At 45.1% G+C, this 22,547-nt stretch overlaps 1 protein-coding gene and 1 non-coding gene across 2 annotated transcripts; one reads left to right on the top strand and one right to left on the bottom strand.

The window, feature by feature from the left end:
- Window positions 1–8: 8 nt before the first annotated feature.
- On the bottom strand, window positions 9–22,380 carry invs (inversin). Its single transcript, XM_030072167.1, has 19 exons — window positions 22,318–22,380; window positions 21,611–21,723; window positions 15,308–15,407; window positions 14,674–14,840; window positions 12,666–12,839; window positions 11,350–11,517; window positions 11,004–11,184; window positions 10,095–10,204; window positions 9,749–9,920; window positions 8,480–8,635; window positions 8,110–8,231; window positions 7,901–8,008; window positions 6,994–7,100; window positions 6,338–6,547; window positions 4,764–4,975; window positions 3,897–4,491; window positions 3,151–3,305; window positions 897–983; window positions 9–808 (listed from the first exon to the last, which is right to left on the bottom strand). Exons 2-19 carry the CDS (start codon window positions 21,611–21,613, stop codon window positions 693–695), a joined length of 2,943 nt encoding a protein of 980 aa, XP_029928027.1. The 5' UTR covers window positions 21,614–21,723; window positions 22,318–22,380; the 3' UTR covers window positions 9–692.
- On the top strand, window positions 1,428–1,500 carry trnat-ugu (transfer RNA threonine (anticodon UGU)). Its single transcript has one exon. It is a non-coding gene; the product is annotated as a tRNA-Thr (tRNA).
- Window positions 22,381–22,547: the final 167 nt, after the last annotated feature.

Here is a 22,547-nt window from a genome sequence, read left to right as displayed (position 1 = left end):
GTGTCAGTTTGCATTTATTCATTTTTTTTTTGTATTTTTCTCTAACACAATAAAAAAGCAGGAAACAACAATGAGGTATATGTTTATAATTACAAAATAGTGCCAATAAAATAAGGACTACTTTTGTGCAAATGTATATGAGCGTAAATAAAATCAGCATAGTTCAGAAATACATCTTCCACTTGAGAAGGAAGGCACTGAGAGACCAGACTGGTGTTTTGAGAGTAACAGAGAAAAACGTGTGTGTGTGTGTGTGTATGTGTGTGTGTGCGCATGTGGCTGCAGGTGGACTTGCTGTATGACTGGCTGTTGATAGACTGCCTCATTCTCCACATCAGGAGGAAAGGTTATCTCAGTGTGTGTGTTTGAGAGATGGAGAGCGAGTGAGATGGTGTGTGTGTGTGTGTTCCTTCCACAATGGATGAAAGGTTATCTTTTACACACACCATTTCTGTAGACTTAACCCCACCCTGTGAGGTCATGGCTGTGATGTCATATGGCTTAATTTTAGAAAACTTGGCACACTGACGGAACAATGTGCCCAATAATTCTATAGAGGTAAGGTCGCCAGCCAGCTGAGAAAACATCAAAGAGCATGAGCACGAACTGGGAGTGTGTGTGTGTGTGTGTGTGTGTGTGTGTGTGTGTGTGTGTGTGTGTGTGTGTGTGTGCGCGTGTGTGTGTGTGCAGCCTCAGTGTTTTCCCCGGCCTCTTGTCCCCTGTCCAGCACTGCGGGGTCTCAGGTGGTAAGAGTAATGCTTGGCTTGACTCACGGTATCACACAGGTGAACGCAATCTATACCGCTCACTGTAACATAGAAACAACATAAAGTTACCTTTTAGATAATTACACTGGACAAAAAGAGTGTGTGTGTGTGTGTACAGTATGTGCTTACACTGGCTCTGCGAGCGTAGAGACAAGTCCAGGAGGAGCTGAGACTGAGAGCCTCGAAGGGAACGCCCTCGCCTGGCCATAGAGTTACCTACAGGACAGTAAATAATGGTAAATGAAGGGCATTTCTATACAGCTTTTCTAGTCTACTGACCGCCCATGCACACACACACACACACACACACACAAATTCACACTCTCTGCAGGACCCAGGGAATGAACTGGGGACCGTTTGATCACCAGACAACTGCGCTACCTCCTGAGTCATGCAGCCCGACAATAAATATGGTAAAATAAATAAATTACACTATGAGTCATATGGTGCATTTAAACAGCTGTTAAGTTAAATATCATTTATCTCAAATGGCACATCACAAGAGTTGCACTTAATTATTTAGAAACCTCATCAACTGGCTAAGACTACGTCAAGAAGCTTGGGATGCTGCAGTAACTGGTCTGTCGAGTTAGAGCACACACCTACGGCGCTCAGGTGTGTCCTTTATGTGACTCATTTGACACTTCCACTTGTAAGTGAGGCTCTATAGCTCAGTGGTTAGAGCACTGGTCTTGTAAACCAGGGGTCGTGAGTTCGATCCTCACTAGGGCCTTCTATTTAGAATCCCAATGGCTAGAACGATCACGTGCACCAACACTTCCAGTATAACTGTGTAAAAAACACCATACAGCTGCACATGCCAGTATTTGATGTACTGCTTCATTATCTACTGTGTCGCCCATTTTCACCTGATGACATGACATTTACATTTTAGTGCAGTGTAATGCAAGTGCATTAGGCCAATTCTGTTTCAACTGGAACATGAGTTTTGATTTGGATAGTTTTGAGTCAGTTTATGACTTGATTTATGATCTGTTATGTTGCATATTTTATTAGTCTAACCAAGGTGTTATGTTGTAGGGTTAGGGTTAGAGTATTGGAATGTACTGTGATACAAATTATATTGTGACCCATATACTGTGATACATATTGTATTGTGAAGTCACCTCCCACCCTCAACTTAAATGCAGCAACTTTTGGACACACATGATTTTGTTATCTGTGATAGAAAAATGCATAGCTCACTGTCTGTTTGTGCTGGTGTCAGTCAGAGAGATCGACTGAATTGTGTGTTACGAAAAGAGAGAATGACAGAGATAGATGAACACAGGGAAATATGTGGGAACTATCTGATGTATAATAATTAATGAGCAATTAAAAATAGGTGGATGATGATTAACTATGTTGTGTGATCCAGTCTAGAGTTGTGTACCAAATGTCTGTCTCCCTCAAAAGAAAAAGAAAAAGAAAAAAAAAAAAAAAAAAGAGAGAGAGAGCGAGCAAGAGAATGAGTTTCATCAGTGTGTGAGTGTGGCACTCTGTGGGGGTTTGGGTTTGGGTGTGTGTGTGTGTGTTCAGCAGATAGCTCTACACAGTCGTCTGACATTCCCCCTGACAGCTCTGAACTTTTCACAGTGCCAGGACTGTCAGAGAGAGAGAGAGCGAGAGAGAGCGAGAGAGAGAGAGAGAGAGAGAGAGAGAGAGAGAGAGAGAGAGAAAGGGGAGAGGGGTGGACCATGTCAGAAGCTTGGGGTGTATCTATCTGTCTGCTGAGGGGGAGTGTGCATACTTGTATGTTTTGGCGCGGCAGTTTCTGCCCATTCTCCCGTCATCACCTGGTGATGTGTGATGAAGGTCAAGGCTGTCTGTGGGGTGAAACCCTACCAGAGGTTCCGCACATACAACCACGCTGATACTGTCCTGCTATGTGGCTCTGGAGCATCATCCAGACACTCGAATGTGTTTCCACGCAAAGATTTAGTCACTCATGTTCTGCACTGGTCCGACTACCATACGAGGTTTTAGAAAAACTCCTGATTTCTTCCCCAGCTGCTGTTCCCAAAGTTTTCACCTTAGATGAAAAGGTGTGTGTGGTTTTACACAGTACAAGAATGTCCAAGTCCAAGTATTTAGAGCGCTTGATCACAGTTACAGCCTCACAGGGCATTACAGGCCTACAGTTTTTAGACATCCCCTGATCCAAACCCTCATGGTGGGAGAGAGAAAATACCAGATGCCAAAAAGGGGGAAAATGGAGGAAATCTCAGGAAGGCGGAATCATTTCCAGGCAGGACAGGAGTGCGATAGGTGCCAAGTGGGTAACTATTAGCTTGACTCAAATACAGTCAATTAAATGAAATCAAATAAAAAGGAATCTAATCATAAACAGAACAAGCTGACAAAGGATGCTGAATGATCTTACCATAGATGCTTTGCAGCACCGAGCTCTTACTTGGTGCTGATTTAGCGGCCGGAGCTCTGATTTCGGCCTTCCTCCGGTTGTGGGCGTGGCTCACGTCGGTTGACTCCGCCCCTTCCGCAGCATGGACCTCTCTCATCCTGCTTCTTACGTGAAACCTGCGGGAGCACATCCACAGCAGCAAACACGCATGCACAGTTAAACTGGAAAATCAGGGACAGTGTTCAAAGGCCTAAAAGCTGGCAACTCCAAACGCTAATACTCACTAAAGCATAAACAAAACAGAAACAGTTTGTTCAAGTCAGTTAATAGCTGGGGCACACAGAATATAATTGTGAAACTGAATGGAAACAGAGGACCTCCTGGGGTGGGCTGGCAGGCCCTGAGAGAGATGGAGAGTGTGTGAGAGAGAGAAAGGTAAAGAAAGCCTGCTGGTAGCTATTACAGCGGCACGCCTGAACTTTTAGCCTCTTGTTAAAACAGTGTGAGGGCTCTAGATTACAGCCCGTGTCTGTCCCCTGCCTCCTCGTCTCACCCCTGTCTCCCACGCTCTCTCCCCCAAGTGCTGATGGCATCCAGACCATACATGAGGGGAATTTGGGTGTTATGGGGAATAGGAGATGGGGGCATGTAGATGGAAGGGGGCACATGTGGGCACCACATGGCACTGACAATCTCCCACGGTCAGCTACTGAGCAGCCTCCCAGGTACAAACCCACACATTCAACAGCAGACACACAGAGACACACCTTCTCCAGGCTCGCTGGATGATGCGCGCAGCCTCATTCCTCCTCCTGTGCTGCTCTCTGTCATGTTCCCTCTGTGTGCGCATGGAGATCGGTATGTGTGTGGCAGCGTGAGTGTGTGTCTTGCTGGAAGGGCTTTTGTGGTCCAGAGCAGAACGGCATCTTAATGAGGGAGTGTGTGATTGGTCGCTCTTTGCGGGTCTTTCTGAACTGTGCTCCTTGTTGTTTCTGTACTTTTGCGGGGAGGTGTGTGCGTCAGTCTTGCCAAGGGCTGTCTGTGCAGTGGTGTGAGTGTCTCTCTTGTTTAGCGGCATGCGTTCTTTGGTGATGGCGTCAGTTTGGTCAGTGGCGGTGCAGCTCATGGAGGGAGTGCTTGAATTCAAGGAAGATCGTTTCTTGGCCTTGGGCGTGGTGGGGGGTCTGGGTTTGGGGCTGGGAGGCCGACTGCAGCCAGCCGGCGATAGTCGCTCCTTCAGCCTGGTGGTCTGGACAGCATAGGGAACAGGGTCGCAATTCACATGACAGTGACTGGGCAGAGCGTTAGGGACCTCATGTGGCTCAGCCTCCTTACTTCTCCTGGAGGATCGGCTCCTGTGGCCTGTGAGGGAAAGAGTTAGAAGAAACAAGAAAAGGAAGCTTTTTTAGAAACTGCAGCTTAGAAAGATATTTTCTTCCTTATCCTATTTATCTCTCATGCTAGCAAACACATAAATAATATATAAATAATAAATAACAAATAACTGCCACAGGTAACTTTGTTAAAACTTTATTTTAACTAAATCTGACACAATATGATGACCTCCGCATCATGCAGTGTTTCAAACTGTGAGTTAATTATTACAATCTCAAGGATCTGTGGATGTGTTGTACCTTTGTGTCCCTCATCTTTGCTCTTAGTGCGCTCAGCTTTGGATGATTTCTTTGCTTCCGCCACTGAGTCATTCACTGATAGGTCCTTCATGATGTTCACCAAGGAGAGCTTCTCTTGCTCTGCTTGTGCCGGTGACATCTTCCGTTTCTCTGCGCTGGCCAGTGAGATCTGCTGCTCTGCTTCCCTTCTCCGCTGTTCCTCCTCTCGCTTCCTGAGCACAAACAAGACAATAAATAAACAGTAAGGCAGCTGAATCTAAACATGAGAGACCGTTTAGTCTGAATGGCACCATTTAAACTGATGAATTAAAATTTGTACATGCTTCCACACAGTTTTATTTCAACTTACGGACAGGTTTTGAAAGGGATGTGATTGTGGGTTATGGTCACACTGTAGGGTAGAGATGGTCTCATGCAGAAATACCATGACATAATAAATCTAGTCATAAAAACGAGTTAATATCACAGACATGTGATGAGAATAATTAGCACTGGAACTATGTTACACAGTGCATACTTTAATAGCCAGTGTATAGGTTACACAGGGAAAAAGTGAGGCAACAAGACGGGCAGCAGAGGTACAACAAAAATACACACAAGCCACACTCACTCCATTAAAATTCATTTTATTTTAGCTAGAGCAATTTAAAAACATAATGTTTGGGTCAAAAGGGCCAGGTCCAGATCATAGAGCCTATAACTATGGACCATGGCTTGGTGTGGTGATAGCTGATTTTAAATTCAAAATAGAAATCAATCAAAGAGAATAACACGCTATGCATACTTGCTATCTTATAAGTTACATCAACTTGAGATGTTGAGCATTAGGAATGGAAAATGATGAACTTCATCGGTTTACGTATATGAATTTGATCCTGACATTTGTGGTAATTCTGAAATCTCTATCGATATGGTGTGTGATTTTTAGTGTATAATGTACGCTTTGGTAGAACTACTAATGACAATGCAAAGTGATGTTTTTGATTCATAACAAGACCAATTCATAGTATCACTTTTGTGCGTCCTTACATTTTTCGTTTTTGTACCAAAGAAAGTTTTAAATACCTGCCCCAGCTTTGAAATCAGAAAAAAAAGGAAGTGGAAAGCAGCATGTCCTCTGTAAACAAGTTGAACTCTCTATAGCATTGTGGAAGATGGAATAAAGGTGTGACTGTGAGCAAATGGCAAAGGGAGAAGAAGGCAGAAGACAAAGACAGGTGAAGATGTATGTGTGTACATGGATGACAGCAAGAAAGACGGATACGGACGGAGTGTGACTGTTCCTATGTTCTGAGGAGACGAAGACAGAGGGAGATAAAGCAGATACCAACAAAAGAATGAAAGATGAACACAATGCCTGTAATTGTAAATTACAAAAGGCGCCGTGGGACAAAGGGAGAGACGTTGGTGTGCATTACAATGAACAAAAGCAGCACAGAGCGAGAGAAACAATGACTCAGGCATCATTACCTGTGTGTGCTTGAGTTTGTTTAAATCAAAGACTTGCCTCTGCGCACATCTGGGTGCACGGATATGTGAATGCATCTGTGTTTGTGTGTGTGCTCGTCTCTCACTTGGCGGCGTCCTTGCGTAGCTGCTCGTGCCTCATGAGGAGCTGCTTCCTCTCCCTAAAGGCCTTGCGGACTGTGTAGCCCTTGTAGATGGCCTGGATGGAGGCAGCGGCGATGTCCTGGATGGCTGCTATCGACAGAGCGCCGTGCTCCAGCATGAACTGAGTCACCTCGCTGTGCTCCCCCAGCAGGGCGTAGTCCAGGGGGGTGTACCTGCACAACCCCACCACACACACACAGACAAACACACACACAAGCCAAAAATGCAATACATACATCAATTTCATGCCCTGCCCTGTTTCCTCACCTACGTTTGCAATTCACCTAAAATACAAAACTGTCAAGGTGAAAAACTCGACAGGAGCAGCCCTTTCCAAAAACAATGACATGAGCAAGCAACACAAACTACAGCCCTCGTGGGTGGAGACTTTTTTTGGAGCTATTTCCTGTTTCTATCTGACTCTAATCTGTACTTGTTGGGGGCAGATGGATACAGGGTTCTTCGGTAAACCTTAAAATCTCAAAATCTCACCACAAGCTATCTGGACGTAAAGATTGCACTACCAGTAAATGGGAAAACATCTTTTTTTTTTTTTTTTTTTAAATTGTATTTTGGGTAACTTTAACTTCTTCTCCACCCACTCTCTGTCTTTCCTCACCGTTCCTCTGTGTGCTCCATGTGATTGGGAAAGGCGTTGTAGCCCAGCAGCAGTTTCACAGCATCCAGGTAGCCGTTGTTACATGACCAGTGGAGAGCAGTGCGGCCCTGTACAAGAAAGCAAGCATTTATACTGTAGGATGTGCATTAGTTGTATTAGTTGAGTGCCTATGGGGCTGGGCGATGTATACTGTGAATTTGGACATTGCCCACATCTATGCACATTGTATACATCGATGCACACTGTTTTTTTGGGGTTTTTTTTTATCATCTATTTATCATCTGGGTGCTATTTATTTATCTTCTGTTTATACTGTAAATTTGCACATTGTATCCATCGATGCACACTGGTTTTATTGGTTTTTTATCATCTATTTATCATCTGGGTGCTATTTATTTATTTATCATCTGTTTATACTGTAAATTTGCACATTGCCCTCATCTATGCACATTGTATACATCGATGCACACTGGTTCTATTGTTTTTTTGCACATTGTTTTTTTTTGCACATTGGGTACTTAGATCTTTAGATCTCGAGGGTCATCTTTTATTCTTTATTTTTGATTTACTTATTCTTTATTTTTGATTTACTTAATCTTGTACTCTGTGGATACTGCTGAAAACTGTGAATTTCCTTCGGGATGAATAAAGTATCTATCTATCTATCTATCTATCTATCTAGTATTTTTGTATCATAATGTGAAGCTGGATATCATCTGGGATTTTGGATCATAATATTGTGATATGGTGTAAGTGTTGTCTTCTCCTGGTTTTAAAGGCTACATTATAGTAATAACTGTAATAATATATTTATAAACATCAAGGTATTGAATTAAAGACATTGTGATATTTGATTTTCTTCATAGCTCACAGCACTAGTATATATGTATAGCGAGTGGGTTTGTACCTCCTTGTCCTGTATGTTTGGATCGGCATTGTTCTCCATGAGAACTGCCATGCAGGTGATGTAGCCTCCGTAGGCAGCACACTGCAGGGGGGTCCGCCCCGCTTGGTCCTGCACAACAGTAATCACATAGAAACCTCTTTAACAGTCTGATTAAGGATAATTAATGTAGTGCCACCATGAGTTGTGTGTGTGCATGTGTGTATTCACACCTGTACATTAGGGCTAATCCCATTCTCCATCAGCACTTGGCACACCTCCGCATTCCCGCCCAGAGCTGCCCAGTGCAGAGCGGTGTGACCATCCACATCCACTAGGTCCACACGTGCAGAACCTAAAGTCATTACATTTACACTTAAATTGAGGTATTTAACTCAGTAAACTTCAGTTCCTAGTGCACCAACATTTTCAGGACTGTAAGGGCTCTGAGTAATAGTGCCCTGACAATATCTCTGTGGTCTTAGAATGATCATGTAAAAGAGTAAAGGCTTTTTTTTCTGACAAATACTGTGATATTCCAAAAAATGGAGAAAGCACTATTATTCTGTTGCTCACACATATGTACTAAACACACCCACCCACCTTTGATGAGTGTGAGTATGACATCTCTGTGTCCCATGTCACAGGCGCGGAACAGCGGCGTGTGCTTCATCACATCCAAAGAGTCGACCATGGCCCCCCTCTCCAGCAGGAGCCTCACTGTGCTCACATGGCCCGACAGGGAGGCCGCATGAAGCGCTGCGTGAAATGTACACACACCTATTAATCACCTTTAAATGAGCATATGAAGTCCTAAATGTAACCGGAAAATAAGCACCCACAATTACACAAACTGCTCCTCCTCTGTGTTTGGTTTGTCAGTTCATCCCCTTAGCTGCAGCTTCTCTCTGAGCTGCAGCTAAGCCCTAGTCAACCGAGGGTTAAATGGACAAAGAAATTCAATGAGGAGCAATCCACTTAAACCTCCTTGTGGCTAACCACCCCCCCACATACATACACACACACACACACACACACACACACACACACACACACACACACACACACACACGTCCCCAGACAGTAGGGACTAGAGTCAAGTGCAGGGAAGTGATCTGAGCACCAGTCAGCTCCACTGCCCTTCACACCGTCTCATTAGGATGACTCAACCAGCACATATTATGCATGCATAAACAATGACTGCCTGGCTGAACAGGGGGGCTATCGCCGTGGAGATTAGAGGAATCAGCCAGAGGCTGGAACATGGCAAGTCATGTGTGTGCATATATATTTATATATGTGTGTGTGTGTGTGTGTGTGTGTGTGTGTGTGTGTGTGTGTGTGTGTGTGTGTGTGTGAGAAAGAGAGAGAGCAACACACAAGGAAGTCACAGGAAGTCATGCGACAATGCTATGGCAGCGGCTGGAGTCTATTCAGTGAGCTCACTGGGACGCACTAATTTTGCTGACAATATCACTTCCCTCTCTCCCTCTCTCTCTCTCTAACACACACACACACACACACACACACACACACACACACTGTTGCTCTAGCACCCTGGGGGAATCCCCTGTGACATCATCATCCCCAGCCTCACACAAGCACCTGCGTAACCTCCAACACCATGTTCCAAAACAAACAGAGCAGAGAGGCATGCACCAAGGTCTGTGTGAATGTGTGCATGCACATGTGTGTATGCGTGTGGACGGAGGTGTGTGTCAAGGCATTTAGGTCACCATGTTCTGTAAACACACGGGGCACGCAGCTTTCACACCTGTCAAAGCAGTTAGAGGAGCTTCAGTTCCTCCTGCAGAGGAAAAAAAAACACATACACATGGGAAATGTGTATGTGTATGTTTTGAAGGGACTCACCGGTGCCTCCGTACTTGTCAGCCATGTTGATATCGATATGAGGGGTGAGGGTCAGCATGGTACGGATGACATCATCGCTGCCCTTCCCAGCAGCCCACATGAAAGCTGTCCGCCCCTCCAAGTCTGGCTCATCCTTCACCGACGGGTGGGACAGAAACACACGCACAGTTTCCTAAACACACGGGACCTTGGGATTACTCATGTGGAAAGTCGACCAAGCAAATAAAACAGCATCGTGCCTTTGCTCTCGCAGTCTTTTACTCTCACAATGATGCAGACTATCAACCGGCTTTGATGTTGAACCAACTTTCTTTCAGTTCTGCGTGTGTGTGTGTGTTTGACTCACAGCGTAGTTGCTCTGCGCTCCGTAGTGCAGAGGCGTTGCTCCCTGGCTGTCAGAGGGAATAGTTCCTGATGTGTTCCTCTCCAACAGCAGGTGCACAATCCTGGCATGGCCTGAAAAACACTCATATTTAAATTAGAGGCATATACACACATACACACACACACACACACACACACACAAACGTACGCACAGAAAAAGCAAATAAGTTCGTACGTAACTCAGCAAACATAAGCCGGGGTGACAGATAACAACAAGGATGTTAGATTGAGATGTGCGATATGGGAGCTGGGACAAATGTTCAGCTACTCTGCTCTACAAAGACAAACAGCAGTAATTAGTCTCAGTGAGTTAAAGGTAAACATGTCAAGTGTAGGGTGCATTATCAATATTTAAAAACAACTTTTCCATGTTTCCAGTGTTTGTTGAGAAGTCAACTCTTCAGCAAGGCCTTTTGGAGTCAGCAGGTTCATCGTGTGTTCTTCCAATGTTTCTTTTGCAATTTCATGCAACTGTGATGTTTTGGATGACAAATGCAATTGTCCCACATCTGCTGCTGTTTGGATTAATGTTTCAGGTTGAAGTTCTGGTGATAAAAATCACTATTCCTAAAACATGTCTTTCAAATACACATAAAACAAATAAGATGGCTTCAGAGTTGCTGTAAAGTTTATTTTTTATTTTTAACGGAGCTTGGTAAATGACCCCCTTAGACTTTAGTCTTTATGCTAAGCTGACACCAAGAGCTACCCACCAATCCACTGGATTTACACATGTGAAAATGGTTTCAAGCATCTTGTGTCAGTGTGAGTAAGTCGGAAAAAGGGCAACACTGGAGGCTCAGACACACGTGGGGGTACATATACAGGGAGCCGAGTGGGAAAGGACACACGAGCGGGTCGGCCGTCTCACCGAGTAGAGCAGCCCAGTGCAGCGGTGTTCTGAAGAGGTTGTCATAGGCCGTCACACTGCAGCCCTCGTAAGACGTCAGCACCTCCACCACTGCCTCGTTACCATCAGCAACAGCAAAATGTAGGGGTGTCCGACCCTCGTAGTCCTGCCAGTTCAACAGGGACTCAGTGGGAGCTGCTTCCTGCACACACACACACACACACACACACACACACACACACACGAACACACATAACAAGCAGAGAATGTGGGATGAGCAATGATAAAGACAAACAAATTTAAATGTGTGTGTGTGTGTGTGTGTGTGTGTGTGTGTGTGCATATGTGCGTGCAAGACAGCCTGTACCAGTATGCAGCGGACAGTTTGTGTGGCGCTGGGCTCCTGGCTGTGTGCAGCCCAGTGCAAAGGGATCTTCCCCTCGCTGTCTGGGATGCCGATGTTGGAGTCGTGCTTGATGAGAAGGCGAACATGTTCTGGTCGGTTATAGAAGGCAGACCAGTGGAGGGCAGTTTGCTGCAGACACAGAGACAGAGATAGAGAAAGAGAAAGAGAAAGGTGGTATAAAGCAGGTGAAAACAGAGAGGACAATTATACTGGCGGGTTTGAGAGGTCTCTGGGTGCATGTGTGTAAGAACGTGTGTGTGAGTGTTTACATGTGTTAACGTGTGAGCAAAAGCTCGCCGCACAATGGTATGAAGAGGATATATGAAGGAAATACACCACACAAAGCGTGTATTGAAGTTGCAGCAGTGAGCTGAGACGGTAACCCAGATACTGCCTCCATGTGGGCTACTGTGCTATTCTGAGATTTGCTGAAACCACTGTCATCTGACACGATGATGCATATTGGATTATTACAAAAGTAACTACTGATGTCAGATAGACATCAGCTCCAATAGACAGAGGAGACTGTGTGTTTGTGCGTATGTGTGTGTGTGCGTGCGTTTGTGGTCTTATCAACGGAACACAGGACAAAGCCGCAGATTGTTGAATCATTCACTGCCTCGCAAGTGTGTCTCTGTGTGTGCGTGCCTATGTGTGTATGGTGTGTGCGTGCATGCATGTAGGTGCGTGTGCACGTGTGCCTGTGACCTCAAACTCCTGCTGCTTCTAAGGAACCGTCTTCAGTCAGTCAATTATCTCTTTGTGGGTTATTGGTCAGATGCCTGAACCGGCTGCTTCTCCAACTGTAGACAAACTATGGGCAGCTCTAGACAGGGTTCCCACTCTGTTACATGTAAAACTCCCTAATTTTTCCATGATTTCACGTGACGAAAATGATAATTTGCATCACATGTATCAAAGTGAGTGATTTTTTTCCCCCCTGATTACAATTTTAAACACACTTCAGATTCAGGTGTCTTATTTAAGTTTGTGTTTGATTCTCCAAGGGAACATGAAGGCAATGAAAAACACAAATTACATTCAGTGAATAAGTAGTTCCACAATTTTTAAAATGAAGCAGACAAAATACCAAAATATTGTTCTCCATGATTTTCCCAGGGATTTACTGAATTCCTTGACTTTGGCTGGAATGGACTTGAATTTCCAGAATATCCGTGCCCCGTGGGGACTGTTTTGCAACCCTCTCTAGCTCTGTTTTGTGTGTGTGTGTGTGTGTGTGTGTGTGTGTGTGTGTGTGTATGTTTGTGTCGCAGTACCTTGTTCTTGTCCTGCGTGTCCACTTCTCCAGGTCCTATGTGTTTGAGCAGCAGAGCGAGGGCTTTGGGGGAGGGGTGCCTGGTGGCCAGGTGGAGCGGGGTCATCTCCTCTAGGTCCTTCTGCAGCCAATCAGCTCGCCTGGACAGCAGCAGCTTCAGGAAACGCACATTCCCCTGCCACACACACACACACACACACCACTGTAAAAAGGTATACTAGCCTAAGTAGCTGAGACATACCCCTTCTACTCTATGTTAGTCATGAACAATGAGCTTCAGACAGCAGCACTGACTGACTGACACACACACACACACACACACACACACACACACACAGACTCGGCAGCTTTAGTGGTGTCTACTTCGATCCACAGGTCATCCATCTTCGTTGGCTCCCCCTGCCGCTCTGCTCAGTGTGTGTGTGATGGGCTGTTAAACAATAAACAGGGGCTCTGTGGCCTGGCTAAGCAGCCACTCTGCCTGTCATTCCCACCACATCACGGTCATCATCATCATCGTCCTCGTCTTCACACTATCCGCTGGTCTCAGCCTCTCGCTGCCAGGCTGCTGGGTGATGTGCCGTGCTGTGCGACAGCTGCCATAAAACCACAGGGTGTGTGTTCACGTGCGCATGTCTGTGTTTGGTGTGTATATTTTGTATATTTGCCATCCTGTGACCACAATGTCACAGTCTGACAAATCTATCTTGTGTGTGAGCATGCATCTAGACGGTGAGTGTGTGTGTGTGTGTGTGTGTGTGTGTGTGTGTGTGTGTGTGTGTGTATTCTATCCTCCCTATTCTCAGTCCAATTAGATCAGTAATCCCTGGCCTCTCTGCCTGTCTCAGCCACTTATTGATCAGATGTCAGAGAGACAGGGCCTCCCATCACTAGCCCCTCAGCACACACACACACACACACACACACACACGCACGCAAACACACACATATACCACATGCACAATGTGTGAGAGGGATCCCCTCGCCTATTACCATCACCCTTACTTCAATGATGATGATCCTGTATCAGCAGAATAAAAGAAGCGACCATAAAAGAAGACAGGCACTGATAAATGTCCAAGTCATGAAGGGATATTATTGTTTCCCATGCTACTGGGAATTGCCATTAGTATTGCATCAGTCAAAAGGAAATTTCCAATCAAGGCTTCAAAACTTAAAATCAAAAATACAAGTAGCCAATTGTCTATCTTCTTTTATTTGTTTCAATGAAATGGAATTCTGCTGCTGCAACAATTAGTCGAAGAATAAATTAGTTGCCAAATATTAAATTAATCACCCACAATTTTGAGAATCTATTAAGCATTTTGAGTCATTTTTAGGAAGAAAATGCCCAAATTCCAGCTTCTCAAATGTCAGTATTTTCTGGTTTCTTTACTCCTTTATGAGAGTAAACTAAATATCTTTTGAGACAAAACAAGACAGATTTGAGGACGTCACCTTGGGCTATAGGATACTGCGATCAAGGTTTTTCACCATTTTCACCATTTCATGGATCTAACCGATTAACTGGCAAGATAATTGACAGATTAATTGATTATAAAAATAACCATTAGCGGCAGCTCTAGCTATAACATGGTTGAGAACAAAGAGGTAGCATTGGATGGGTAGAGGGATAAGACCTGGCATCACTGTGTGTCAATATGTGTCCAGGGATTATTGTGGGTTGAGTCTGGCCCCCCATCAGCCCTAAGGCCATGACTACAGCCACTAGGGGGCACTGGCTTCCCACTGCAGCTTAAAGACCGTCAAACTCAAAACTCAACTCTTCCTTCACCACCAAACCTTTACTAGATCTCTAGTCTCCCATCCACTCTTCCTTTATAAATCCATTTGTTTATTGATTCTTGTGTATGCAGTTTATCAAGTTTATTAATCTCTGACCTGGCCATCCTCTTCATGCGGTGAAAAAGGCTGCTGCATGTATCATGTCACCGTTTGTGTGTGTGGTCCGGTGTATGTCTGTGTATCTATGCATGTCTGCATCGTACCTTCTGTGCGGCGAGGTGCAGAGCAGTGCGCTGGCTGTGGTCCGTCTTGTTGACTGACGCTCCAGCCTTCAGCAGAGTCTCTGCACAATCCAGCCGGTCAGCCAGCACACAGTACATCAAAGGGGTCCGCCCAAACTGGTCCTCACGGTCCCGCAGCGAGGGCTCCGCTACACACACACACACATACAAACAAAGGGGGTGTGTAAGCATTATTTAAGAGAAAGGTTTGACTCATCTCGCTTTTACTTCAGTCAGTTCAAAATGTAAACAGAAACTTTGTTGTCTACTATTTTTAAATGGTTTGTTAGAACAGAGTGAGATAGGAGACAATTATGTCTCCCTGTAAAGAGTCTTAGAGGTTGCAGTCTTAACTTGATGCACTTAATATTACACATCTATATGGATACATATTTAATTTTCCACATATTCATGTTTAAATACCAGGTTAAATATTGAAACCATGCCAACACAACGGGGTGGCATATCACAGGAAGGCCAGTGTTTAAGGCCTCACGCTGACAATCACCTGCCCTGTTGTGTCTCTGCATGAGACACTAAGCTTCATCCCAGCAACAGGGTGCTGTGCTGTGGCTGACCCTGAGCTCTGACCTCCCTGCTGAGGTGGGCTACCTACCTGTGATGAGTTTGAGTAGGGTGCTCCTGTCTCCATTGACAGCTGCAGCATGAACCTGGGAGCCCAGAGATGCTGGGCCTGCGCTGGAGGGCTCTGATGCCTACAACACAGACAGATGTGAGGTCAAGCCTCAACATGGAGCTGCACACAGCTTACTCATCATATGTTTAATAAACCAAAATGAAGGATTTAGCACACGTAGTCCCAGGGTAAACCCATCTTCTTTACATTTAGCTCAAGGGGCCTCCTGCAGACAGCATAACTGCAATCACAACACTGTTCATATACCGTAAAATTATATAAATGTCTACATTAGAGCTATAACAGCTACATCACCTGGGTTAGGTTAAGGACTGAACCTGTGACTTGGAATCAAAATTATGCCTAACCTCAAAATAGACAAAAAAAAATTGCAAGAAACACTGGACCTTGTTCAAATTTTGCCAAAAATCAAAATTTTGTATACGTTTACATTTGAAGCATTTAACAGATGATCTCTTTCAAGCCAACACTGATAAATATCTTCCCTTATTGTCAATCATAGTTCAACCTGATAAATGACTGTCTCCTCCTACATACACCTAAAGCTCATTCAGTATTCAAGTACACAATAACACAGAAGCTTTTCAATACAGCAATAAGGGAGCTAATGTATGCTGACAGTAGGGACTGTGTGTGTGTGTGTGTGTGTGTGTGTGTGTGTGTGTGTGTCTGCCCCCGCTGAGGGGGTTAAATCTCTTCCTGGCCCCACTTAACCAGAGCCCAGTGAAGGCTGGGTAATCTGCAGACAGGAAGCAGCTGGGGAGGGGGAGACCCTGATGGGGACCGTGTGAGTGTGTAAGAGGGGGGTCTCTCTTCATGTCTTATTCATGTCTCATTAATATTGCAGCAGGCCCTGCCGTGTGTATGTGTATATGTGTATGTGTGTGTGTGTGTGTGTGTGTGTGTGTGTGTGTGTGTGTGTGTGTTTAGAGATGTGGGACAAGCCCTGCGGGGCACAAAGTAGAAATCAATTATTGCCCCTAAACACATAAACGCGAGAGACACAAACTCATGCCACAAGCTCAGGTCCCTCCAAGACATTTTTATTAACAGTCACACAAACGGACCTGACTCACTGTCCCATCAACAGGACAAGAATTGTCCCCTCACCACAACACAGACGTACTGTTGAGGCATGTTAGCGCGTAATGAGAGGGGCACAGGGCTCTTTCCTATACCCCATGTGTCACTGATGATGGAGGCGGGCGGCACCTGGATCACTTCAGTCAGAGCTCTGAGAACATCAGAGCTCAACAAAGAAAAGTGAGAGGGCTGAAGAGAGGAGGGAATACCACGGTGTCCTCCATCCCTTCTTCTCATCCCCTCTCCCTCCCTGCCTTCACCTCATAAAGAGTGCTCCTGTAGACACTGCGTGCCGCATGGCAATTACCCATCATGCTCGCTGCTTTCTCACGCTCTGCCAGGTAGCCCCGCTTTGTCATCGAGACTTAATAAGGGTTAGTTACTACATTTACCGTAAAGTAGATGTATGAGTGTAAAGCCTGGTGGGAAGGAGAGATGGTAGGTACAGTAGTTAAAGATGTGTGCGTGCGTGTGTGTGTGTGTGTGTGTGTGTGTGTGTGTCTGGCACATGTGCCAAGCCATGGGAAGTGATTTTCCGTGAGAGAGAGTTTTTATGGGGGCTTCACCAAGATCAGCCACAAACATCTCTAATTTGCAAAGCTTACTCACTCACTTGCATGTGCTTTCTCTCTTTGTCTCTCTCTCTCCCTCTCTCTCTCTCACACACACTCACACACACACATTGCTTCTTCAAATGCTAACGAACACATGCTTAATTCAAAAAGAGGCCATATAGCTGCACCTTCAAAAACAACAGTATTATGCTGTTTTCTGACGTTAACGACCCATTACAGGGGGAACTAAATTAAAAAAGCTGCCGTCCACTTTGTGATGTTCTTCTTTTCAATCAAAACAACAACTCTTTACACCCTGACAAACTTTTCCTTCCCTTTTGTTGACATATTTTTCTATCTTTCGGATTTTGGAGTCAATATGACAGCCCCCAACTGCTACAAAAAAAAAATATGAATTGATTGATGAATAATCTTAAATGCAAAAGAAAAAAAAAAAACATGCAATTGCTCACATATTGACGCGAGAGACATTCATATTGCCAAGAGCAGGCAATTAGAGTTTCATGAGGATTTGAGTGCTATGGAAACTCCTACAGTGCATCCAAATTTGGCTAAAAAGGCTTTTGAGATGCAGTGTCTGATAGCAAACAAAGGACGGTGCAAAAACAACACTGAGTCCTGTTGAGAGCGGTGGAGTGGTTTCATTTAGCCATTCATATCTGTTCCTCAGGGAGCACTCCACTTGTTAATATGAAGACAATAACTCAGAGTAAACTATCGATCACGGCTGAGGTCCGGGCCAAATGATTGTGCATCTGTATAACTATCGATTCATGCTGATGCTGACATTATTTAGTCTTTATTCATATTCTGCCTCATATAACCTCGGTGAGTTTCATAAAGAATCCAGCAACTCCCTCAAAACCTTTCAGCGACACTACGGGAGAGTTTCACATACACACACACGCGCACACACACCAGGCATGTAAGTAACACCTGAATGGAAGCTATTGAGACACACAGGCAGAGAAAACAGGGGGTCAAAGTGTGTGTGTATATACGTGTGTGTGTGTGTGCGCGTGTGAGTCTGTCTGTCTGTCTATCTGGATGTCTGCGTGAAGGTGTCTGGTTTTGATGGAGGACAGAGCTGGGGCATGCTGGGTAAGCAGTGGGAAACCGAGCCAGAGCCTGAGGCCTTTATTCTTGTTCTGGAGAAACACACACACACACACACACACACACTTTTTACAACTGTATTTTTATATAGCAGTTATTACAGTGTGTGTTTAGGGCAGTAGCCGATGTGGGGCTATTACTGTCTATATACCACCTACACCACCTTGTGCATTAGTGTGTGTGTGCGTGCGTGTGTGTGTGAGTGTCTCTGATAGGAGATACAGGCTGGAGGGATCTGTCCCCAGTTTTGACTGACAGGTAAAGAGGTGGGAGGAAAGATAATATTAGCCCATAGGGACGCCCAATCTGTAAGCCCTATTTCTGGGGGACTTCCTGCTTCCCCAAAGACCAATGAGCTGGCTCCCTCAGCTGGGGGCCGAGCCCTGGGGCACAGCGGGGCCAATCAGCAGGGGGGGAAAGGCTGAGTGACACATAGATCTGCTAATTTACATCATTACCACGATGCATCCTGACAAATGAGCCCCCAGGGTCTGGGCCAATCACCTGGGAGAGTAATGCAATTAGGCGGGACCACAGCTGTCAATCTCACAGCCACGGGGGTCAGGTACCGACGCCTGTGGCTAAAACACCACAGTGGTTCTCTGGCACACACACACCTAGACACCCATCTATACATGAACACACATACGTATACATACACAGAACAAAATCAGTGGTGCAGGTAGGCAGGTTTGGACAGTGTGTGTGTGTGGGTGTGTGTCTGTTTTGGGGGTGGGGGTGGTGGTAGAGGACACAGTAGAGCCTAGTTCTCTATCTGTCTCCTCAGGGTGGAGGGTAGGAGGAAGCCAGTAAGAGAGGCAGTGCGGACGACCGCTCAAGGGACATTGAGATTGACTTGTGTTCTCTAAGGACGTTACACCTGAGCATGAGCAAGTGCATATGTGTGCCTGTGTGTGTGTGTGTGTGTGCGTATATTTGCCAGAGCACTTTATTCCGCTGGGGCAAAGTGTTGTTTATGCTTGGAGTCTGAGAACTGAGAAAGGACTATATGACGACCAAAGGGGAAGAGGGTGCCACCATAGGGGAGCTCACCCTCGTGTGGCGCGGCCCTAGGTTTGACTGACATCTAACTGGCTGCTGCTGGTAATGAGGCTTATCTTACTCTCATTAGGTGCAGTGATATCATACCGGAACATTCCACTGAGTTGATAGGGTTCTGCGCCGCATGTTGCTAATGTGTGTGGCGCCTGTGAGTGTGTGCAGTATGTGTGTGGTATGAGTTGGTCGATGCTGCTGTGACTGGCAGTCTGTCGGGCAGGGCTGGAGATTAATCAGTCATAACACGCAGCCTGTGTCTGAAACCACTTGTGCTTTCCTCCGACAGCGATGGGAGGAGGAGGGCGCCAGACTTTGCAAAGGAACACGGTGTCAGTCAACAGCTGGACCCAAGACCACCAGGGGCCCGTGATCACCAGAGGACCTCTTGTCTAATTATTTTGTTATGGATAAATATTAAATGTAGAGTTGACTCGCTGAACCGCTGAACTACAATTTTCCCTTAAACTTCTCATTAGCTAGCTTCAAAGTTAAAATACAATGTTCTAGGGGATACAAAAAACCAACAACAACAAAAAAAGCATTTTTCCGTATTGTATGACAATGGCACCTGAATATTCTGGATACAGTCATTGCAATGCTTAACTGGAGCTACATCATACTCATACTGAGTGAAATATTCAAACCCAAGATGTCACTGATGTATAGCTGCACTGTTACAACAAACAGAAAATATCTAGATGTATTCTGCATCATTTAATACACATTCCCCTGTAAATCAGCAGGACATATTTGAGATCTTGGGAAACCTTGGGATCTCCACTAGAATGTAAAATAATGTTCTGTGGGTCTGAACAAACTCACCCAGTTCAAGAGTGTTATGCACGCCCAGACAAATCTTATTTATCCAGACACAGTTTGTTTCAAAGTCTCTCCAATCTCTTTTAATGTTTGAGCATCTTATCAGTATCGGGGCCATATTTGGGGCCCCGTGGTCCTAAGACCCAACCCTGGTAAATAGAGAGCAGCACTCCAACAAACTACCACACAACCTGATGCAGGCCCAGTCACTGCCGATGTGGTTCAGGGACTGCTGAAAAGGTAGTGTGTGCTGCGTTGTGTGTTGTGGTTCATCCCATTATATCACTAATGAGACAGCCTCAGGAGAGAGGGGGAGAGAGAGTCAGACAGACAGACAGACAGAAAAAGAGACAGAAAGAGAGACAGAACATGGCTAAAGAGATAGGAGGAGCGAAAAGGGGAGGTGGGGGACAGAGACCGGCTTGGGGACTTTTTCCTCTCCTCCCTCTTCCATTCCCTCTCTCCCCTCAAACCCTTTCTCCACATCTCAGAGTCTAATTGGACTAAAACTGTGATCTAATTAAATGTCCAATTAGAGTGCAGAGAGCAATGTGCCCACCGGCGAATCAGAGTACAGGGACATAATCAGCTGGAAAAACAAACAAAAAAAAATCAATGGAGGCAAGGGGGTAGAGGGGGTGAAAAAAGATGAAGAAAACAGAAAAAAGCATAGAGGGTAAAATAGGGAGAAGATGGACAGCTGAAATCAGATGGGGGTGGCAGTATGGGTGTGTGCTGCATAAAATTGTAGTGTAATAGGCCTCCGTGTATAATTTTGCGTATAATACACATGAGGGCTAACTCTGACAATATGCATATATAGTTAGTCACCAAAACAATTCTTAGCATGGGTCGCCTTACAGCTGGGAACTTGTGAGTACAAGGCTGCCATCATGGAAATGTTTCATGACATGTAACAGTAAGCTGAAATTGTCAGCACCACTGAAATAAGCCATGCCTATGTTGTGCTTAAGTCACACATCATATAATTAAAATTCAGATAGCTTGCGATAGACCCAGTTTCATTATTCTGGTTTTCAGCATCATCAGGCGGATCCTAACCAAAATTATTAACTCTGCAAAAAGAACACACGCACTTGTTTCAGTGCTTGTACACAAAGATGAGTCAGAGGAAGCAAACACCCACACCCATATCCACCCATACCATCCACCCACCAACAGAGAGAGGGAGAGAGAGAGACAGAGAGAGAGAGAGAGAGAGAGAGAGAGAGAGAGAGAGAGAGAGAGAGAGAGAGAGGGAGAGAGAGAGAGAGAGAGAGAGGGAGAGAGAGAGAGAAATCTTCCTGACTCCATCTGTGCGTTGCTCACACACTGTGAACCCCCTATGGACAGCTTTAGCCCATAAAATATTAATGCTGGGATTCAATTCAACATTCCATCTTGACCTCCTTAACAATTAGGTTGTTACGCACACAATTCAATTTGTTACACATCATTTACTCATACAAATATTTAATGTAAGCCAACCGCAAAAGTAACTACATGCTATCAATGGATATCACCAATTACTACAGAACATAAAACTTTTCTGGCATGTAAAACCTAAAATGGCATTGGACAGCTTATTGTCTGTGTGTTGGATTCTTACCATTGCTGTGATGGGAGGGGAGGGGGACACTTCAGCAGATGTTTCCTAGTTCAGTGCATCCTTGGTGGGTGTGGATGCTTGTCCAGGTCCCCTACCTGCCCTGATCCTGCTCCCTACTGGGACAGAGAAAGAGGATCACTCACATACTGAGGCCTGCCCACCTGTTCATCCTCTCTCTGCCAACACAACACCGCTGCTATACTGATTACACAGTGGCAGACATAGACAGCGAGAAGATGTCTCAGAGTGAGAGATTTAGTTTTAACACGCATTTTTACAGTCTGATGACAGTCTGATGGTTCAAGGGCAGTTATGGACATTGTGTTTGGGTGAGCAGCTTACTTGCAGCTACCCATTTTTTTACTGAATTTGGAGATTTTTTGCAGAGTTTGGAGGGCTCCTATCTGAACTGAAAGCCTTCAGGCACAATTAGATTTCCACTACAAAGTGGCCCATTCTGTAGCATTGATTCAGCTACAAAAATAACCTCCATAGCTGCGTGCCCTGGTGAACCTTAGGGGAAGCTAGCATTGCAAAGTTAACATGAAAGTGATGCAACTCACCCCTGTTAAAAAGAAATCAGTAATTCATAAGCGTAACGTACTGTGGTCCGCGGAACAAATGCGCGGAGCAAAAAAAAAAAAAAAATCAAGTCATTGTGTTTTTGAATGTTCTTCCCATGTCCTCTCTCTTTGTGTTTTCTTTACCTTATTATTTCCGTTCTCTGAGATGAATTTTTGGAAAGTTTTCTTCCAAGAAGTCCCGTTGGAGTGCCACCGTCTGGAAAACAAAATACTACAACTCCCATGAGCGGTTGCTAAGCGATGAACCGCCATGATTGGAGTGTTTGTTCGCTTCGCAGCCAGTCGTTTGACCCCCCTATGAAACTACGAATCCCACAAGGCCCTTGAAAATACCAGGAAGTATCAGCCATGGG

Source organism: Myripristis murdjan, chromosome 16 (assembly GCF_902150065.1).
Source record: "Myripristis murdjan chromosome 16, fMyrMur1.1, whole genome shotgun sequence".
NCBI classification, from domain to species: domain Eukaryota; kingdom Metazoa; phylum Chordata; class Actinopteri; order Holocentriformes; family Holocentridae; genus Myripristis; species Myripristis murdjan.
This window is presented reverse-complemented; position numbering and strand designations above follow the sequence as displayed.